We start from the raw sequence: 19902 nt of genomic DNA on the forward strand, positions 1-19902 counted from the left end.
GCTAGGACAAACTCAAGAACTGCAGGAGGGGGCTGAAGAAGACAAGGCGATAGCCACAGGGGCTATCCACAGGGGTATCCACAGGGGCTATCCACAGGGGCTATCCACAGGGGCTATCCACAGGGCTATCCAGGGGCTATCACAGGGGCTATTCACAGGGGCTATTCACAGGGGCTATTCACAGGGGCTACCCACAGGGGCTACCCACAGGGGCTACCCACAGGTCCCAAGAGCCCAGGCCGAACGGACCTGTACCTCCTTCAACGGCCAGCTCCCGACACACAGTCAACAGACCCGATCTCACCAGCGAAAAGCTGGCCACACAGCCCCGGAGCGCTTACGTCACGGAGTTTTCTGTCAGAACAGACTAATAACAGGATCCTTACCCTTATCCTAACAAGTTACCAGCAAATGCTGAGAGACAGGAGGTCAGCGGAGTGCACTCAGGAACAAATACGAGTTAACGGTATCTTAGCTGACCTCGTGAAGATGGATACTGGCAGGGACTGTAATGCAGAGATACCAGTAGGTCCCTTATGGTAGAGGAGGGTATACTTCGAAAGAGCGACAACCTGCCGTGTCACTGCTGCTTACCAGCGCTAACCGGCGGATCCTCCGCCAGCGTACTGCAGAAAAAAGGAGGAAAACGCCGGCAGAGTGCAAAAGCCCGTTCTCACCGTTGAGCGACCTCTCGAAGTGGGCGTTGACGTGCCTCTGCAGCGCCCCCTGGGAGCCGAAGCGCTGCCCGCAGCCAGCCACGATGCAGGGGAAGGGCCGGGAGCCGCAGTGGCTCTGGGTCACGTGGCGCTCCAGCCACTGGCGAGAGCACGAGCGACGCTCGAACAACCTGCGGGGGAGGGAAGGAGAGGCCTACTCAGACGACAGGGCTTTAGCAGTTGACGGTTTCAGCGTAGCCGAACACCCGTCCGGCAAATACGGCTACGCTTAGCAACCATAAGCAGCGCGTCACCGTTGCCAGACTTGCCTAGCCACATTTGCCGCACGGTAGCACTTGCCGTAGTTGCCGTGCTTATCGTACGGTGAGGCTACAACTCTCTAATACCGTGTTACCGTTTCCGATAGCGGAGTACCAGGAGCAGGTGAACTGTACCTGGCACCATCTGGCGTCCTCAAGGCGATTTACGCATGCGCACTTACGACGCGCGGTCTTCCGGTAAGGGTAACGGTAACACGGTATGCTAAATGTGTCTAATCAGAGCTCTTTCGCGGTACCAGTTACGGATGTCTAAATTAAACTCAGGCACAACCTGCGGCCAGTTTCTGGAGGTGGTGGTCAGGCGGAGGCGCCATCTCGGGGCAACTAGTGCACCTCTGCAAGTTTTCTGAATACGCTATAACGATCTCAGGAGCTCATCTGGATAGTCCACGACAACGACGCGGGTGGCGTGACAATCAGTAAAGCTCCGCAAATTGAATCAACCAGGACCCTGAACACGCCCTCATGCGACAGCTTTCTTACTCCAAGCCTGCATGACGCAAACGAAGACCGCAACGTCGAATTCTACGCCACCCTTTACAAAATCCGCCATCCATAGCAATGTGCCTTCCGTGCAGCATGACATTATCATTCGAACGTTACCAGGAAGCATAACTGGGCCCTAGGTTTAGCTAAATAACGACGAACTCCGTGACCGAATTTATTCTTTTTTAAGGCGGCTTTTCCTTTTGGTACTCGCTAGTCCGCGGAGCAGCACGCGTTGGACACGGGCGCACAATTTCGCGTGCGCTTCGCAGTTCTGAGTCAGATCGCGCCAGAATCACGCTCCAAAACGAAGTGAACCAAAAAAATAAAGCACCCGAAAATGGCGTCCACTCCATTGCCCGCACACCTCCTCAGTGCCCTCACCCGCTCCAGACACCTGTAACGACGCTCTAAACTTCATTCGGCCGGCGGCCCCGTTGTTCACTCGCGGATGAAGCGCAGACGGACAACACCTCCCCCCCCCCCCCCTTTCCCTCTCTTACGCTACCTCCATCCACAAACGGCGTGTTCTCGCATGCACAGTGACGTCACCAGCTCCGGCGGTAGTGACCAGAAAAGCCGAACCAAGGCCGTTCGGGGGCCGGGGCAGACATAATAAAGATGCAGCAGCCAAAAATAAAAATAAAAGATCCGAAACACAGACGGCGAGCCCACGGAACAGCTGGTTAGCGAGCGCTGTCGCGTGCGAACACGGCTCCGGACAGGAAACCCGCAGCGGCGAAGAAAAAAAAACAAAAATAGCGAAGCAACACCGCGCGGCGAGCGAGTGAGAAGACTGACGGCACGCAATGGTCTACGGCGCGGAACTCGGAAAAGAAAAGAACATATATACATATAACATACATACATACAGTCTACAGCGGCGCGCTTTCTTATTCAACTTTTCTGCTCGCCAGTCGAAGAGGAGGGCGAAGCCATTACAAGAGAAACGGCGACCGTAAACGTCACGACCGACGGTGCAACGTAAAAGCAAAAACAAGAAACAAACGCGAAAGCGGCTTGCTTTCCCATTTCTTTTTTTACTGTTATTTCACTGCCAACGGCAGCAGTGTCAGCGGCCAAACAAAAAACGATCAAATATAAACGAATGCCACAACGGCCCAAAGCCGACTGAAAGCCAAGCGCGCAGACGACGGAACGGACGAAGCCAACCGAGATCGAAAGATAAAAAGAATGGAGAGAGCGGGGGCCGAGCGCGGGCGGATAGGAGCAGAAAGAGTTACCGCCTACAGCGACACCTGTGGCGGGAGCTGGAAGTGGGTCATTGTGCCAACGAAAGACAAAACAAAGCCACTGAGCGACACAAAAGGTGCTCGTAAAAATAAAGAACGCGCAAAGAGGGTGAAGAGAATAAAAGTTAAACGAGGCTTAGCGTAGGCAGGAGGAGGGCGAGGATGAAAAGCGAAAGTGACGTGTCGTCTGCTGCTGCAAACCGAAGCGAAGCAATGGCCGCAGGCAGCGCGTAGCAGACGACGCGCGCACGGTCGTCTGCTTCGACGGACGACGACCGCTTTCATCCATCCAGTTCAGGGCCGCGCAGCCGAGACGGCAAACAACGGTTTATGAAACTCTCGCCCTCAGGCCTTTTTCGAGTTCGCAAGACCAGCAGAGTTTAATGACGAAACATACAAAAAAAAAGAGCGCACGTTCCGTTCGTTCCATGAAACCACCACTTTCCTGTAATCCGCAGCACGGGGCCTTTAAAAAAAAAAGGTATGGGGCAAAAGAAAATTGAACCGGAAAACCAATAAACTCCAGCAGCAGATCGACTAAACCAAAGAAAGCCAGTTTTGTCGAACGTAGAACTCTAATCGACGCAGGACAGGAATAAAGAATATGTTTAAACAAACAGCCATGTACGAATGTATGCTTTCCCCGCTATTTTTTTTGTAAGATGAAAACTCTCGACCCTCGCGACACCACGCGTTGCTATTGGTTGCTAAGAAACTTTATATTTCACCTCCCAAAAACCGGTGCCAGTTCAAATTCGCTACTTTGTTGGAGGCGGAACCCGATCTGTACAATTTGACAACTCCAAAGCAGTTAAACCTACCAGTCGAAACGGTTCACATAAAAGCGTGAAATGTCTACAGCCGAGGAAAAAAAATTAAACGCGAAATATAAAATCCGCTCGGAGAGGTAAAAGGAAGGTTAGCCCCAAACGATCGTTTAACCAAATTGCAGTGGCGCCTAGAGGGACTATTAAGAACACCGCTTTCCTGTCCACGACCTACTCGAAACACAACGCTCGTTTCCCCGGGCCAGAAAACAACAACAATCAACTTCCCCCTTCGCCCGCTTAATTAAGCCTCACAATCGCGCTAATAGGGGGCGACACGTTTCACCCCAATTCGAACGTAGAATTACCACACCTTCGCTATCTCCCCCACAGCGAATCTCTCCCCCCTGTCGCCATTTTTATTCCGAGCTACGCAGCACGCGCCTCGCTGGGCACGAGAATAAAACGAACAGGAAAAAGCAAAGGTCATTAACGCGATCAAACTGGCGACAGGCGGCGGTACTAATTAAGCCGATATACAACGCAGTCATCCCCCCCCCCCCCCCACCCCGCCATTCTCAGTTACTGACAACAGAATTAAAAGAAAAAGCAATAAGCGAGGTGCTAAAGACACAACGCGGGACGCTAACAAAGAAAATAAATGACTAAGCCTAATCGAAATCCCGTGCGGCGTGACGGAGCCAGCGCCCGAAGTGTCGCCGTCGACTGCTGCGAACGGACGTGAGGATAGGACAATTCCCACCCCTCCCCCCCCGGGTAAAGCTGTCGTCTGCTCGCGCGAGCGCGAGCCTGCACGTTTTCGTCGTCTGCTCCAGAAACGAAAGACAGCAGAAAAAGTCGAAGAAAAAAAAAAAGAACGGAGCAGAAAGCAGGAAAGAGTTGACTCACGCCCTGTTTGGATGTCGGGCGCGCGCTCGCGCTATGCGGGTCAGTTGGCTGTCACGTTTTCGCTGTTAACGACAAGCGAGTCGTTAAAACGTGACAGTGGGCTGGTTGTGGGTGGGCGTATGCGAAGGAGGGGTTGAAGAGAAAGGGCGCGACGATGCTTGGGAGTATAGTACGGCACGCTCGGGCTAAGGTGATGATGCATGATCGTTTTAAGGGCCCTAACTGTTGTTCGCCTGAAACCGGGGGAAAAAAGGAAAATCTATTCTGTTCCCATCAACTAACACAGAAAGCTTCTTTTTCAAACTTTGTTGCGAGTCTGGTCCGCAAAGAAATGAAGGGTTCAACCGGCGTTTGGTGTGGTTTGGTGTGGTTTATGGGGTTTAACGTCCCAAAGCGACTAAGGCTATGAGAGACGCCGTAGTGGAGGGCTCTGGAAATTTCGACCACCTGGGGTTCTTTAACGTGCACTGACATCGCACAGCATTGCCGCTATCGTTGATTATACCGTAGTAACTTACCTGTTTAAGTTAAGTACTGCACAGGTAAGTATAATCAATGATAACGGCAATGCTAGTAAATTAACCTGAAATACACGGTTACTGCCAAATTAGAGCTGATTTTTCTTTCACAAGTACCTTTGCTCAAGTCACAAGATTCCATACCGACAAGAATGTCATCCAATAGTGCCGCTCTAACACATCTCGACCTCAATATCCCGAACTATCACCCCGTATTTTAGCTGTTCCCCACTGAGTATCAAGTAATCTCGTTGCGCACCCAGGTAGGCGAGCTTAATTTGTCTATTTTTTTACTTCAGACCTGAGTTATCTTTGTAATTATTGTTTCTGCGGTATGTTTTTCGCGCCTAAAGATTGTTTCTTCCCAATCCGAGCGAAATTAATAAACAATAACTGATGTTGTTCGTAGTGTTAAATAGGTTCGCGAAAAGAAAACAAACAGGGAATTAAGAGGCGCGTTGAGGGATGCGCCCGAAACCACTGGTCGCCTAACATTCGCGTGAACACGGTATGTGTTTCGGAGCTCCGTGATGAGCAGTGGCAGCTGCGGGGTCTCCCACCAAGTGGCGTCTCCTCCCACAGGCAAGACGCCGTCTCTCTTTCCGCCCTCTCTCGGGGCACAAACGAGATAGAATAAGATAACGGCAGAAGCCAAGCAAAGAGTGGGCGCAGATAAGAGCGATAAGCGCCCCCTCAACATTACATCCCCCGACTGCAGCGGCCGACGAGGAGTTCAACGTCGCCGTGACAGCTATGCCACAGCCCCCCAGGGAAACGACCTCAGTGCAAACTACGCATGCGTGTGAGCTTGGTCTCGGCAGTTCTATAATCATCATCAGTATGACTATGACTACACCCACTGCAGGGCAAAGGCTTCTCCCATGTCTCTCCAATTAACCCTGTCCTTTGCCAGAGAGAGAGAGAGAATAAATTTTATACAGTCTTTGAAGAGGAAGGCTCCCTTCTGGAGCAGGTGGGCTACTGTCGCTTGGTGGCCTTGATCTCTTGGATCTCGGCGACCTGGTCAGCTCTCTCTGTTAACAACTTTTGTGCCTTTTTTTGTGCTTTTGCCAGTTGCGGCTACCGTATCCCCGCAAACTTCTTAATCTCATCCGCCACCTAACTTTTTCCTGTGGTGGACAAAGCGTAAGAAACTCGCACAGACGGTGGCGCCTATCGGTATGAAATGTACTGGTAAAAAGATAGAGTTCAATAAAAGATTTGTTTATACTCTTTGCAAATTCCGGCAAATCAGCCCTGCCTCCCCACCATCCCCATTTTTCTCTCCTCCAAAACACTACAAGGACAGGGCCAAACTAAGCCCACGGAACTTTACTTTCCAACCGTCCTGAACAGAAGGGAAGGCTGCAGCCTGCAAACGAGAACCACCCACCCCAGCCAATTAAAAACGGCGGTGGGCGAGACAAAGAAAAGGCAGGTAAAGCAAAGCACAAAAAAAAAGGCGAACACCGGATGGAGAGAAGACCTCCCAGCGCAAACCCTCGAAGCCAAGCCGGGAGAGAACCATCCCGGCGACCGTAAAAGGGACGGGGCCGCCGCCTCGTAGTCACTGCTCGTCGAGAGAGGCGAAGCGGAGATTCTGCTATGTGCTCTTAGATGGAGCGCCACGGGAAAGCCCACTACTAGGCGGGCATAAAAGACGCCGCGGGATGGGGAATTCGAATGACGCAGAGTGTAGTAGGGGAGCTCTTTAGAACCCTTTTCGACGAAGTTCCGCCGACAGCGCAGCAAAAATGCACGCAGAAGTAGAGGCGGGAGGGCTACGCGGGCATGAGGTAGTTAGGCGTGCTTACAGCGGTGTCATCGGAACTTCCGTTTCTTTTTGCCCCCCCTGCAAGACATCCATTAGCCCTCACCTTTTGTTGCACTGACCATCGGCCTCTCCAGCTTTTCTTTAATGTTTGCATGCAAAAAGTGCCTCAAGAACTTTACACCCCGTCCTAGGCAAATGAAGAGGCAACGACAGCCATAGCAGAGGCGGGTTTATAGATCATCCTTACAGGGGGCGGTTCAGGGGGGGGGGGGGGGGGGGGTCATTTTAAGCACGCATTTCTCGGACTTTGTGAGAACAGAACGGAACAGGTCCTGTCCCTGAGCTGTTCTCTTCTCACTTCATCTCTATGCACCGACCGGCCGAAAATTTCCACTTCGTTAGACTTTTGTCGCCATAAAACGGGATGCAGTATGGTCCCATAAATCCACCCTGTCCCGTGGTGCACCCCATATTACCACTACCAGAGCTATTTAATTTCAGTTACACAATTTAGAAACAAACTCCAACGACAGGCTGCGGCCATTACTGGAGGTTAGCTGACAGTGGCTCTGGCTATGCGCTTGGCAATCAGCTGTTCGCGACGCCCGGAAGCTTTTCATTCCTCAAGTGTCTAAGATTCGGGAGGCCTGGGAAGTTCACGCGAGTCCCGCCAGGCGGCCAGACTATCTGCTAACCTCCCCATTCAGCCCAGTCGCAGCGTCCAACTTAGATGCATTGGTCCAATGAGGAGTTTCACAGATGTGACCAACGTTCTGACCGCCATCCCACGAGACTGGCTCTTTTATCATAGCGGCTGCAAACGTCTACTTCGAAACTCGCCTTTTCCCTTTTGCACCTGAGGGAAGGCCAACAAACGAAGAGTAAAATGGGCAGGAAAAAAACTAAAAAGAAAACTGTCCGGCTGGGCCGACATACAGATGTCAGTTTGGGCTTAAAAAAAGAAATAAGAAAAAAGTGCCCTGCGGGACAGTGGCCCCGTCTATGAGCTAGACAGTCAGCTAATGGTGGCACTCGGAGACTTCCTTCTTCAATATATCCGTGCTTTTTGTGCAGCGCTGAGCACTTCATTTGAAAGAAACCGGTGGCGTGACCGACTGCTAAGCTCGAATTTCGGCTCAGAGCATCGGACTGTGACACAGGGCAGGTCTGGGAGGCGACCCTGCTCGGCTACCACGACTTACAGGCCCAACAAGCCTTAGTCGGGCACGCCCGGGCGGCGGCCATCGCCACTGGGGTCCCATACTAGGGACCTCCACCTAGAGCTCGTGAGCACCTGTCCCTTACGGGCTGATCCAAGCATACCTCCTGTCCCTTCCCAATAAATGTTTTCATCACCACCGGAGTTTCCAAACTGGCATGACGATCAAAGAGTTCTGATCTTATGAATTCCCGCACCTGCAGACACGCTTAAATCGCACGACAACAGATGGCGCTTCCTGTACAGCCTCACACTGAGCGGGGAAAGACAGGCAAAGGAGGAGGGGGACACGGGTCTCACCTTGCATCCCTGCCACCGACATGCGTAGAGGCCTTGGTCCCTGGTCTGAGTATCCACGTGCGCCGCCCGGACGTGGTCGCCGAGGGCCTCTTCGCTGCGGAGCCGCATCTCGCAGTCCAGCCATCGGCACGAGAACAGCCCGTCCTCCCCGGCCACCACGGAGGACTGGGTCGACGAACACGGCGAGGGCGCGGCCGCGAACGACGAAGAGGAGGAAGAGGACGGTGCCGACGACGAGGCCGCCGCCGCCGAGGACGTCGACGGGCCCGCCGTCGACGACGAAACCTTCGCCGGCGAGATCCCCGTCGGCGAACCTATCGTCGACGAAGCCGCTACCGGCGGTGCGGACGTCGACGAAACCGCTATCGACAATGCGGACGCCGACGCATCGGCATTCGCTGTAGTCTCTGTTTCTAATATACACCCGGACTCTTCCTCGTCTGGAATGCTTCTACTACTGCTGCTGCTACTGCTGCAGTCGGGCGACGGAGGCGGCAACGGAGCCTCCGACGCAGCTTGTCTTAGGTGATGCTGCTTCTTGTGGTTCTGCTGTTGCTGTTGCGAGTTGTGATTCGGCTGTGAGGTGTGGTTCGGCAGTGGATGATGGTGATGATGACCCGTGCGGTGGTCGAGGACGTGGTTCCGGCGTTCCTGGCTTCTGCCGGCGTCCTCGCAGTCTTCGTGAGCGTGGCGTTCCTGGTGGCGGCTCTCCCTCTGCTGGCGGTGGTCCTGGTGACGATGGCTGTTGCGTGGCGACGCCTGGTGATGGGTTTCATGGTTACGGCGCAATTCCGATTGGTGTTGTTCCCTGTGGTTCCTTAATGGGCTGGTGCAGCTGCTGCTGCTGGCGGTGGTGCTGGTACTGCCGGACGCCGTGCGCTGCGGGTCCAACCGTTCGGCGACGAGGTCGACGCAATGCCGAAGAAGGGACTCCACCTCAGCCTCCCTGCGCCTGCAGATGTCCTCGTCCTCGGGCTCCTCATCCTGCGCGAGGCACCCGCGTTCGGTGTACTTAATGCTCACCAAAAGACGTCGACTCACCCCGCCCAGGCCCACACTCAAAACATCACTGCATTTCTCGGAAAGCTGAAAGGGAACTAGTGAAGTGTGCCAGTCAGGACTCACGGAAACATCAGAGTACCGGCTAGTGGGGTTATGCTATTCCTTTAAGAAAAATCCTTTTATAGACAAAAAAAAAAAACAAATGCATCAAACAGACAAAAACATAAGCCTGTGGTCGTGTTCAGGCAGTTTTGGCTGAGCGAAATGGAGCGAGTCAGTAGCTGAATGGCGCTCACCTACACAGAAACTAACCGAACACACTGACGTTGCTGGCTCGGAACGATGACAGGAACTAGAATAAAGAAACCTCCCCCCTCCCACTGGTGTAAAAACTGACAGCGATAGCTGAGTCCAAGGGCGGCGGCAAGCCGCCAACTATCGTTTATACAACTGTGGCAACAGGCTACACCAAGTCTGCGACCATTTGTCCATAGGTAGTCGCGTGGCGTCGAGATGTCGCCAGCTATGACGTCACGTGACCACCTGTTTTTCGGTTGCATACACTCTAGACGACGACCTACTTCAAAGAACTACAGTGATACACCTACGTCCGTGATGAAACCGCATTAAGCTATTGCCTGCGCATGCTAGTGGGTCTCAATGCAGACGCCACCGACGGGCGTCGGTGACGAATGAATAAGAAGAAAAAACGTGACGTACAGGAGACCAACTGCCACAAAGAATGCAAGAGCGGGATTCACTCTAGACCTAGCTGCTATCGGAGCTGCCAGCGGTAAAAGCTTAGGTGTCTCTCAGCGAAGACTGCTTCTGAGTCGGCAACGGGTATGATACGGCGACTCACGCATCGATCCTGTTCTGCGGGAAGCATTCCGTGAGTTATCGAGACTTCGCTCGACGCTTTACCGTCTGATCTCCGAGCGATCGCAATGGCTCAAAAATGCAAATGCTCGCGAAAACTCCTCGGTTCAAGATGCCAAGTTTCTCAGCGATTGTGGTAGCCTGCGAGCCCTTATCTGCGCCATCCCAACTTCACGAGTCCCCTTTCAAGCGATAGCTGTTCTCATCGGCCTGCGCCTAGCCCTTACTGTCAACCAACCAAATCTTACTTGCCCATCAATTGCATGCATAAGACGGTTTGCGTTTTAAAAACGAAAGAAAACGTGAGGCAGAGTTCTTACGTCAAGTAAGAACTGTTCTTACTTCGCTAAGAAGGCACCACAAATGAATATCAACCAGAGCAACTGCTAGTCAAGTTCCAGGCCCAGATAAACTGACCTTACGAGTCCTTTTCGTGCACATGTCAAACACACTGAAGAAAACGTTGCTTCGCAAGGGATCAGGCGTGAACACAAAATCACAGCGAACTATGTGCTATGCAAGCCTGATACTGACGACGTTCAGAAAGAACTCTAATACACTCACTGAGGCACTCCTTGAGAGAAAGACGGTGAAAGACAGACCAGGAAGTGAAAGACCAGGAAGGCAGAAAGGAAGTTTAGGTTTAATGGGGGTTTAACGTCCCAAAGCGACTCCGGCTATGAGGGACGCCGTAGCAAAGGGCTCCGGAAATTTTCGATCGCCTGAGGTTCTTTAACGTGCACTGACATCGCACAGTATACACGGGCCTCTAGAATTTCTCCTCCATCGAAATTCGACCGGCGCGGCTGGGTTCGAACCCGCGTCTTTCAGGTCAGCAGCCGAGCGCCGTAACCACTGAGCCACTGCGGCGGGCCGGTAGAAAGGAAGTGAAAGTAGTAAACAAGAAGGGAAAGACCACTTCCGCGAGCTGCTCTACGTCCTGGCCCTTAGTGAAGAGTGACATACCTCTGAACTCGCATGCTGGCTTACCGATACGGATGTTGCATCCCGTTTCCTTGCATCCCCCGAGAGCTTCCTCTTCCGCCTGCTCTTGGCACAGCCTCCCGGATGCGGCGAGGGCGACGCCACCTGGGGCACACACTTCTGTGACGTCAGTGGCAGCGCCTGCCGACACGCAGAGGGCGCAACCGTCGCACACAACTCGCCGAGGGACACCACAGGCCCGGAGCAGCTGGAAGACGACACTGGCGCGCTCGACACCGACGGCGACGATGTCACGGATGACGACAATGACGCGGGCGGCACCACCAGCGAAGCAGCAACAGTCGATGTTGAAGAGGTTAAAAATGGCGCCGCGGCGGTTGCAGACGACGTCACCGCTGTGGTGGCAGACGACGATGATGAAAGACTGGAGGCCAGCGCGGACGAAAAGGAAAGCGCGGTGGTGGCGGCCAAAGCAGACGACTGTGGACGCGGGGACGCGGGCGGGCCGGTGGCGGGGCAGCAAGAGTCCGAGGCCGAAGCCACAGTCGAAGCCGAAGCCGTGGCGGCGGCCACGACCTCGTCGACGAGCCGGAGGTCTCGCTTTCGGGCGTCGGCGGCGGACTCGCCCTGCCGGTGCTGCTGGGGCAGCAGCAGGCGGGACAGGTTGAAACCGGAGTCCGGAGTGGCGTCCCCGAGGTCCCCCAGGTCTCCGGAGACCAGGCTGGCGACGCTGTCCGGCAGGCCCTCGGCGCCGCCCGAGTCGCTGAGGACGCTCTCGGGCGAGCAGGGCGCCGACGAGGCCGAGTCGCTCGAAGACCGGCATGACTCGCCGCTGCTCGTGGCCACACTGCGGGGACGAGACGGGAAGTCGCCGGTGAGCGAGGACAAGCGACAGCAACAGAAGACGCGTACAGCCTCTGCCAAACGTTTGCAGCCCGAAGAGATTCGCTCCGAAAGTGGCGTAGCCCTTATAAAGATGGTCTATAGACAGTCTATAGACTTCTTATAAACTCTATTGCCTTCCTATAGATATTTCTTTCTGTCTGTTCATAGTCTATAGACGAAATACTAGTAAAAGTGTTTGGCCATATATCTATCGATTGTCTATAGAGTGTCCAAGGAGACAAAAGTCTACTAAATGTGCATGGCCATAAACCTGTAGATTGTCTACAGATCGCCTGTAGCATTTGTATTGCCTATAGACTGTTCTCTAGAATTTGTCTACAGAGTCTATAGACTTCATAGAAGTCTATGGACAGTCTATAGACTACAGAATAATTTTTTGTAAGGGAGTAAGGCTGTCTAACACGGAAATCCTGATACGCAGGCGTGAGGACCAGAGTACCGCTCATCTTCAAGGAATTTTGAAAGCTGTTGATGGACACAGTATGCTCCAGAGGAGAACCCCTAGGTCTCATTACTTTTGACGGAGATTATACGGTGATGGTAAAACAAAGGCACCAATCAGAACGCCAGAATTACGGCTACGCGAGCGTACTGTAGCCAACTGCTGGCTGTATGCTGCTATTAATAGCCTGCAAACAATAATGCATTTGCAACCACAAAAACGTTAACCCCGGTTACAGCAACCCCGGCATTTTGTGCAGCTGCACGGCAAACTTAATGGCAGTTAACCTGGTAACCATGGTTACCTAAAACCTGAGCGACATCGGTCAACACCCTTATTGCACAAGCCAGCTGCACCCAGTAAACCGTGGTCGCATTTAACCACAGTTACACTGCCCGTATAACAAAAGCTCAAGACAGTCGCATGCTCAGTGGATATACTGCCAATTAATTCGGCGATAAAAGGCGGCAGTCAAACTGCTTTTCTTGCGATGAATTAGCTTTGCCGAAGGAGTTTCTCATCGAGCGGCATACTAAGGAATAAACGATAAGTGTTCCCACCGGTCAGCACAATCAGAACACAACATAACCACCGGCGTAAAAGTACAGGAACCCACAAAAGCTTTCGAAACATGGAGATAACAAAAAAAGGCTTAATTGCTTAGCATTCTAAGCATGCAGCCACTAACTGCAGGATGTCGTTTGCCCTTCCCTGCGCGACTTGCATAACGCACCTCCATGCCATGCCTGACCACGCCTCTAGGCAGCGAGGAAATTGAGCTTTTGTTGTTGTTTGTGGGCAGCTGTACTGCTAATAGTGGTACATATTCCATACAACGGATGGTCAAGGTGGTCCCACCAAGCAGGATCACCTCGCACTGCGACAGAAAGCTCTTCCAGAGCACGAAAACCAGTAAATTATAATAGTAGGATATGCTCTGCCTGCAGCTTGCAAAACTGGCCACTGGAGTGCAAAACAGATTTGAATGCTGTTCACAATCAGCTGCAGAAAGATTTTGACGCACGTACTCGAGAGCTTTACACATTCGCAGCACAGGTTATTCAGGGTGCCGTCAAAAAGTGGCGCTTCAAAAACACGGCGACAAGCCTTTGAAGGCGCCCAACACCTACGGGTGGTCCCTATACCTGCCTGGGAAGAGAGGGACCAGGGAAAATATAAACGTACATAAAATCTCTCCCCTAGGCATAGAAGCGGCAGTGAACATGATTCTCCGTGTTTCTGAATGAAGCGGCCAAAGCCCGAGGTCAAAGCCTATAACATACCGCCTGTTCTCCAGCGATACCTCCACCAGCAGTAGAACGCTATACCTGACTGCATAAACCTGACAGCGTAAACCTGACAGCATAAGCCTGACAGCATACACCTGACAGCATAAACCTGAAAGCATACACCTGAAAGCATAAACCTGACAACATAAACCTGAAAGCAAACACCTGAAAGCACACACCTGACAGCATAAACCTGACAGCGTAAACCTGACAGCGTAAACCTGACAGCGTAAACCTGACAGCGTAAACCTGACAGCGTAACTTGACAGCATAAACCTGACAGCATAAACCTGAGAGCATGAACCTGACAGCATAAACCTCAGTGCATAAACCTGAGAACATAAACCTGACCGCATAAACTTGACAGCGTAACTTGAAAGCATAAACTTGACAGCATAAACCTGACCGCATAAACCTGAAAGCATAAACCTGACATCATAAACCTGACATCATAAACCTGACATCATAAACCTGAAAGCATAAACCTGACACCATAAACCTGAAAGCATAAACCTGACAGGTGAGCAGGCTAAAGGAATCAAGAAAGGTATACATTCGGCGTTAGGCGCAAGGAGCGTCTTCACCTCGCTCCGGGTGCAGAAGCGACGGACACTGTTGTTCACAATTCTAAGAAAGCCCATTCTGCACGCTCTGTCAGTGTCGACCCTGTTTCCGGTATACTGAGACCGGTGACATATATTTTCCCTTCCATTAAGGTCTGCCTTCTCGTTTCGAAGCGAAGACGGTTTTTCGGCTGCCTTTCAGCTGAACGCCCGGCTATTGGATTCGCAAAAACTGCACTGGGAAGACCCCGTGTCCCCTGGACCTTTGCTGCAGGTTATAGGCAAATTCGAAGCATGCTACCGCGTGTCTGGAGACGCCAAGTACACGACATATTCACTAAGTGGCCGGCTTATAGACTCCATTGAAGATGCACAGCGCCAGAACCACAGCGCCAGAAACACACCATTCAGCCTGACTCTGCTCACTTACACGCCTGCGCCAACGGACATCGTGGAAAGCACAAGACTAGTCGACGTAACCAACAGCCGCGCACAGGAGACGGGACGTTCAAGAAAGATGAATGAAACACGTCCGGAATACTAAAAAAAATTCACACGAAGTGTTTTCCTAGTTAAGCCACAGCAGTGCCACAATTCACACTTCGAACCACGTTCGCTTTCAGGTAGCTTCCATCTGGTGAGGTCAATACCCAGAGAATCCCCTTCACAAGTTCAGCATTCACACTTCGAACCACGTTCGCTTTCAGGTAGCTTCCATCTGGTGAGGTCAATACCCGGAGAATCCCCTTCACAAGGTCAGCATTCACACTTCGAGCCACGTTCGCTTTCAGGTAGCTTCCATCTGGAGAGGTCAATACCCGGAGAATCTCCTTCACAAGGTCAGCATTCACACTTCGAACCACGTCTGCTTTGAGACAGCTTTCATCTGGAGAGGTCAATACCGGAGAATCTCCTTCACAAGGTCAGCATTCACACTTCGAACCACGTCTGCTTTGAGACAGCTTTCATCTGGAGAGGTCAATACCCGGAGAATCTCCTTCACAAGGTCAGCATTCACACTTCGAACCACGTTTGCTTTCAGGTAGCTTCCATCTGATGAGGTCAATACCCTGAGAATCCAGGTCACCACCAACCAGAACGAATTAGGTCCACGGATTGCACCCAAAACAAGACCATCAGCACCGAGCGAACGTCACAAGCAGGCGTCACGGCCCTGCACAGGTGTCCTCCAGACCCCAAGCAGCGCACACAGCAAGCACCAGGAACGGTGACCAAGACGTGGCGTCCAGCCGCCATCGCAAGCGTCGAGACGCGAGCCACGACCGGAGGAGCGCTCTTCCACGCGACTCCAGCCACGCGTCGGCTGTCACATTGTCGTCTGCGCCGAGGAGGGTCGTACCACGTGACACAGCACTAAAGGCGCGCGCGACATATGCCCTCGTGGCACACACACACACACGGCTTCCTCACTCCAGCTGAGCGTTAAATACATGCACAGGGTTCAACCCAAGAAGAGAAAGGGAGGAGAACGGGGGGGGGGGGGGGGGGGGGGAAGAGAGGCACGCGAACTGTTTATACTTAGCAAGAGCGAAGAAACCGAGACACACGCGACGCTATACGGTGCACATGTCGTCGTATACCACACGCGACGTTTCGGGTTTCCAGCCCCGAAGCACGACACGACGCGGGGCCCGCACACGCGCCCTCTCTCGGGTATATGTGCGGTTCAGATTCCGACCGTCTCGGTTCCTCGCAAACGATGGAAGTGTGTAGAAGGGATGCACAGACAGACGCTCGCCCTGCACGCGCTGAAGCCCACTGCGGCATAGACATAACCACCCACGTCTTCGTTGGAACCCAGTCTTATAGGAACTTAAATTCCTCTCCCTCACGGTACGCGGTCGTGAAGAGCTCCGAAGTCAAGGAAGTAGAACATACATGCAAAGAGAGAAAGGGGGCGGGGAGGCGGGGGATGTTCGCAGACACTCTGCAGGCATTTTTCAACTCCCCCTCACGTCTATATGTCTCTACCTCACTTTTCTTCATTTAGTTCGATTAATAAATCAATACGACCATTCTGTCAAAACCCCCTCCTTTCTTCAGCAATAGCTTCCTGCTTCGCCGACAACGTAAAGGAGAAATTAATTGCCTCCGATTACGCAACATATGCATCGTGATCCCACAGCTCGTCGTTGCCTCGCCGAATGCGCATCCCCTCCCGCGTGTTTCAAATGGTCCGAAGACGACAACGAAGCTGAAGTATTTAAAAAAAAAATTGAACAAAGTAAACTTGTATAACGGTTTCGTGAGCGTCGTAATCTATGCTGCGCTCGATGCCTCGCCACGGACCGCGACATTGGACGTGAAACCCAAATTCGTTTCGTAAAGGCGAAACCCGAGACGATGTTTTCAATCCCCGATGCCCCCGTTGCCTCCATTTGAGAGCGTGTATTCATATACATACTTGCGTAAGGAAGAATCGCATTACGCCAGTAACTAGACGTCCGTTTCGCTCGACAGCCCCAGTAATAATACGCGTTGGCTTTGTGACCAGGATGCCCTACAAAATGTAGCCAAGCGTGAGCAAGGCCAAAAGAACAGGACCTCTGCCTTCTCGGAAACAGTGACATCAATTTCTGGGCGATTCCTCCCCTCACCTGTACCGCTCCCTTCTCGCTTCGATAGCGAATACTATCGGGACCGTTTATACCACACGAGCTCAATTCTCATTGGTCAGCGGGAGCCGCCGACGCTCACAGTTCTACTGGCTAGGCACTGTGATCACGTGACGCCGGTCTGGTGACGTCATCAGTTCGCGGCTACAATAAATAAGGGACGCGGTATCCCGCTATGACGACGCAGAGACTGCCTTTCCCGTAGAAATAATGTGAGTGGTAAATTTCATGTTCGCATTCTTTCCACGTTCCTGTTGGCCGTTTCCTCTTCGCTGGCTGTTTGTGGTTATTAATTTCTTTATCAAGCTGCAGGTCTCCGAATGGTTTTGTCTTTTGTTTCGCAGTGGATAAGTGCGCATGCATAACTTGCTGTTCAAATTTGCGCGAACCATCTCCATTTTTCTTTTACTTCTAGCTTTCTGCTTTGTGCACCACCATGAACTTTAGTCCGCTGCCCTGCGTTCTGTCTCGCTTGAAGAACGAAGTAGTTTTTCCCCGTGAAAAGGCGCCCTTCCAGCAAATGGCGTCAGCCGATCCTCATGAGTCTGCTAGTGTGACAATTCAGGGAAGTGTCAGATAAAAGGAAACAGTTCCCTCCCTGCTTTGTCACACTAGCAGGGTCATGAGAATAGGACGACGCCATGGGCTTGAAGGGGGTCCTTTGACGAGGAAAAGCCGCTTCGTTGTTGAGTTGTACGCAATTTTAGCTGCATAAGTCAAGAGAAAAAAATTGCAGACCTAAGCTCACCGCCTTGCCGAATTAATGAGCGTGAGTTGCTATAGCTGTGGTTTGGTTATCTGACCCTGCAATCGGCCGCGGAATCCACATCGTCAGCCGTAAGAGAAAGCCTACAGCCGTGCTAATGCGAATGAGCAAAATCTGTCCTGGACACCCATTGTCTACCACACACTCTCTCTCTCTCTGCCATCCCTCTCACATCTTCCCTGTCCCTTCTCTCCCCTAAACGTGGACAGAGGGGGACTTTCCTCGCTTTGCTTTTGATGCCTCACAGCCGTCGTGTCAAACTGGATTTAATTTAAATTTCATTTATTTCACCTAAAATAATTCACCAAACAAGGAAGAACTTACCGCTGACCCATGGTCCCACGGTAAAATGCAGGGCTGTATGGCTAAACCAAACCAATAACATTTTTCACTCTAGAAACATCCACTTACCGTAACTACTCGCATATGACGAACCCCCCTCACCCCCCCCCCCAAAAAAAAAAAGAAAAATCTTTAAAATTAGAAAAAAATGGTGGGGGGGGGGGGGGGCGCAACTTGGGATAAAATACTCAGCGAAACAATTCTAGCAGTAAGAACCGGGCAAAAAGTAGGCTGATGGAATAAATCCTCCGTACAGTACGACTCCATTTGTAGCGTGGGTTACGTGATCCAGAGCATGGTCAGCAACTTTTACTGCGCCATCACTAAATCCACCGCTAGTGAAAAAAAAAAAAAAAAGCGGTCATGTCTGAGGACGAAACCTCGGAGTAACTCGGCTAAGTTCGGGTAAGCTCGGAAGAGCGCCGCGCCAGCTGCAGCCAAAGGCAGGAGGGCAAAAGACGCGAAGAAGGTAGACGCAAAGGACGAAGTCGTCAGAGAAACGTGTTCAGAGACCGTCGAAGAGAGGGAACGGCGACACGAATCGCAACGAGCAGTTGACGCGGCTTACCGCAAGAGGAAAACTGAGGAACGCCTGCAGCAACCCTTATAAAAATGGTCTATAGACAGTCTATAGACTTCTTACTGACTCTATTCCTACAGATACTGCTTTTTGTCTATTGATAGTCTGTAGAGAAAAGTCTACTAAAAGTGTATGGCCATAAATCTATAGATTGTCTATAGACTGTCTACGGCATTTGTACTGCCTATAGACTGTTCTCTGGGATTTGTCTATGACAGTCTATAGACTTTATAGAGAGGAATCTATGGACACTATATAGACTATCTAAAAATTTTTTTTGTAAGGGAACAGTCAGGCGCAACTCGAAATTTCAAGCTTATAACAAGTTAAAGATAAACAAAGCTAAGCAAGGTGTCAGCGCACTTAAGTGGCATTTAGCTTAACAGGTACACCGGGCGCAATTTTTTAAATGTAAACCTCCACGTATAACTCGCGAGGAGGGCCACAACACTGTCCTAACAGGGTACAACTAGAGTTCACCCTAGATAACTCACAGAATTAAGCGCTAATCCGAACAGCAACAAGTTCCTGCAATCGCCAGTACGGGAGATCAAGCAAAGAAAGCTTTAGTGACCATGTTCGTATTGGTTCTCGGACTCCTCGCATACATTCCTTATTGGCTCTTCGTTCCACGGGGTGGGGCGCAGTATCGCGTAGTTTGTTCGGCGTTCAAACAAAGAACGCCTGCTAGCATTCGTTACCATCGTTAGAAGACCGCGAACCAAAGAAAGGGGTCCGTTCACTACGCGGGGGAACAAATACTATACGTTTTGACAGCCAAATTATGGGGCACGTTCATTATCCGAGCGCTCTCATTATGCGAGTAAGTACGCGATATACGGGGGGGGGGGGGGGGGGGGGGGGGGGATGTGAGATGAATAAACTGGCTGCAAGTGGGACCGGTCCTGCGGTTTCATGCGGCTTACTGGGTGGTCCCTGTCCTCTCTTGAAGCGTACTATCAGCCAACTAGACCAAACCATCACATGGTGCCGCGAAAACGGGACAGTCTTCCTGATAAGGCGGCTACCACTGGCGGAGCGAATGTCCACGGCGCATAGCAGATACAAACGCACTCTTGTACAAGAACTGAAATATTTGGATAATTCTGGTGCCTACTCCTTTCCAAGGGAGAACTATACAGCTTTATTTCGTCTTCCTCTGCACTGCCCAGTATATATTAAACTTGTAATTCTGAGAGAACTGGAGAGTCCCAAGAAATTCTGCGAGACACGGCGACTACTATCACCGACTGATCCTCCTCGCTGCAAAATGTGACCTATAAAGTACTTCCTAAGCGCGGTGGCTCGGTGGTTAGCGCGCTCGTCTAC

General features: G+C 51.8%; 1 protein-coding gene across 3 annotated transcripts in view; it reads right to left on the reverse strand.

Annotated features, from left to right (window-relative positions):
* Positions 1-6991: 6991 nt before the first annotated feature.
* The window catches only part of LOC149330794 (uncharacterized), a 100863-nt gene continuing 87952 nt past the window's right edge, over positions 6992-19902 (reverse strand). For 2 of the 3 annotated variants that reach the window (XM_089561465.1, XM_089561467.1), the window contains exons 2-3: positions 11071-11896; positions 6992-9207 (exon numbers count right to left, since the gene is read on the reverse strand). In XM_089561465.1, the coding sequence (XP_089417591.1) occupies positions 8089-9207; positions 11071-11896 (1945 nt within the window). In that variant the 3' untranslated portion in view covers positions 6992-8088. The remainder of the gene's footprint in view (positions 9208-11070; positions 11897-19902) is intronic. The other variant, XM_089561466.1, reaches the window with a different exon arrangement.

The sequence above is a fragment of the Amblyomma mixtum genome, chromosome 9 (genome assembly GCF_055824585.1).
Source record: "Amblyomma mixtum isolate Tamu chromosome 9, ASM5582458v1, whole genome shotgun sequence".
Lineage (NCBI taxonomy): Eukaryota > Metazoa > Arthropoda > Arachnida > Ixodida > Ixodidae > Amblyomma > Amblyomma mixtum.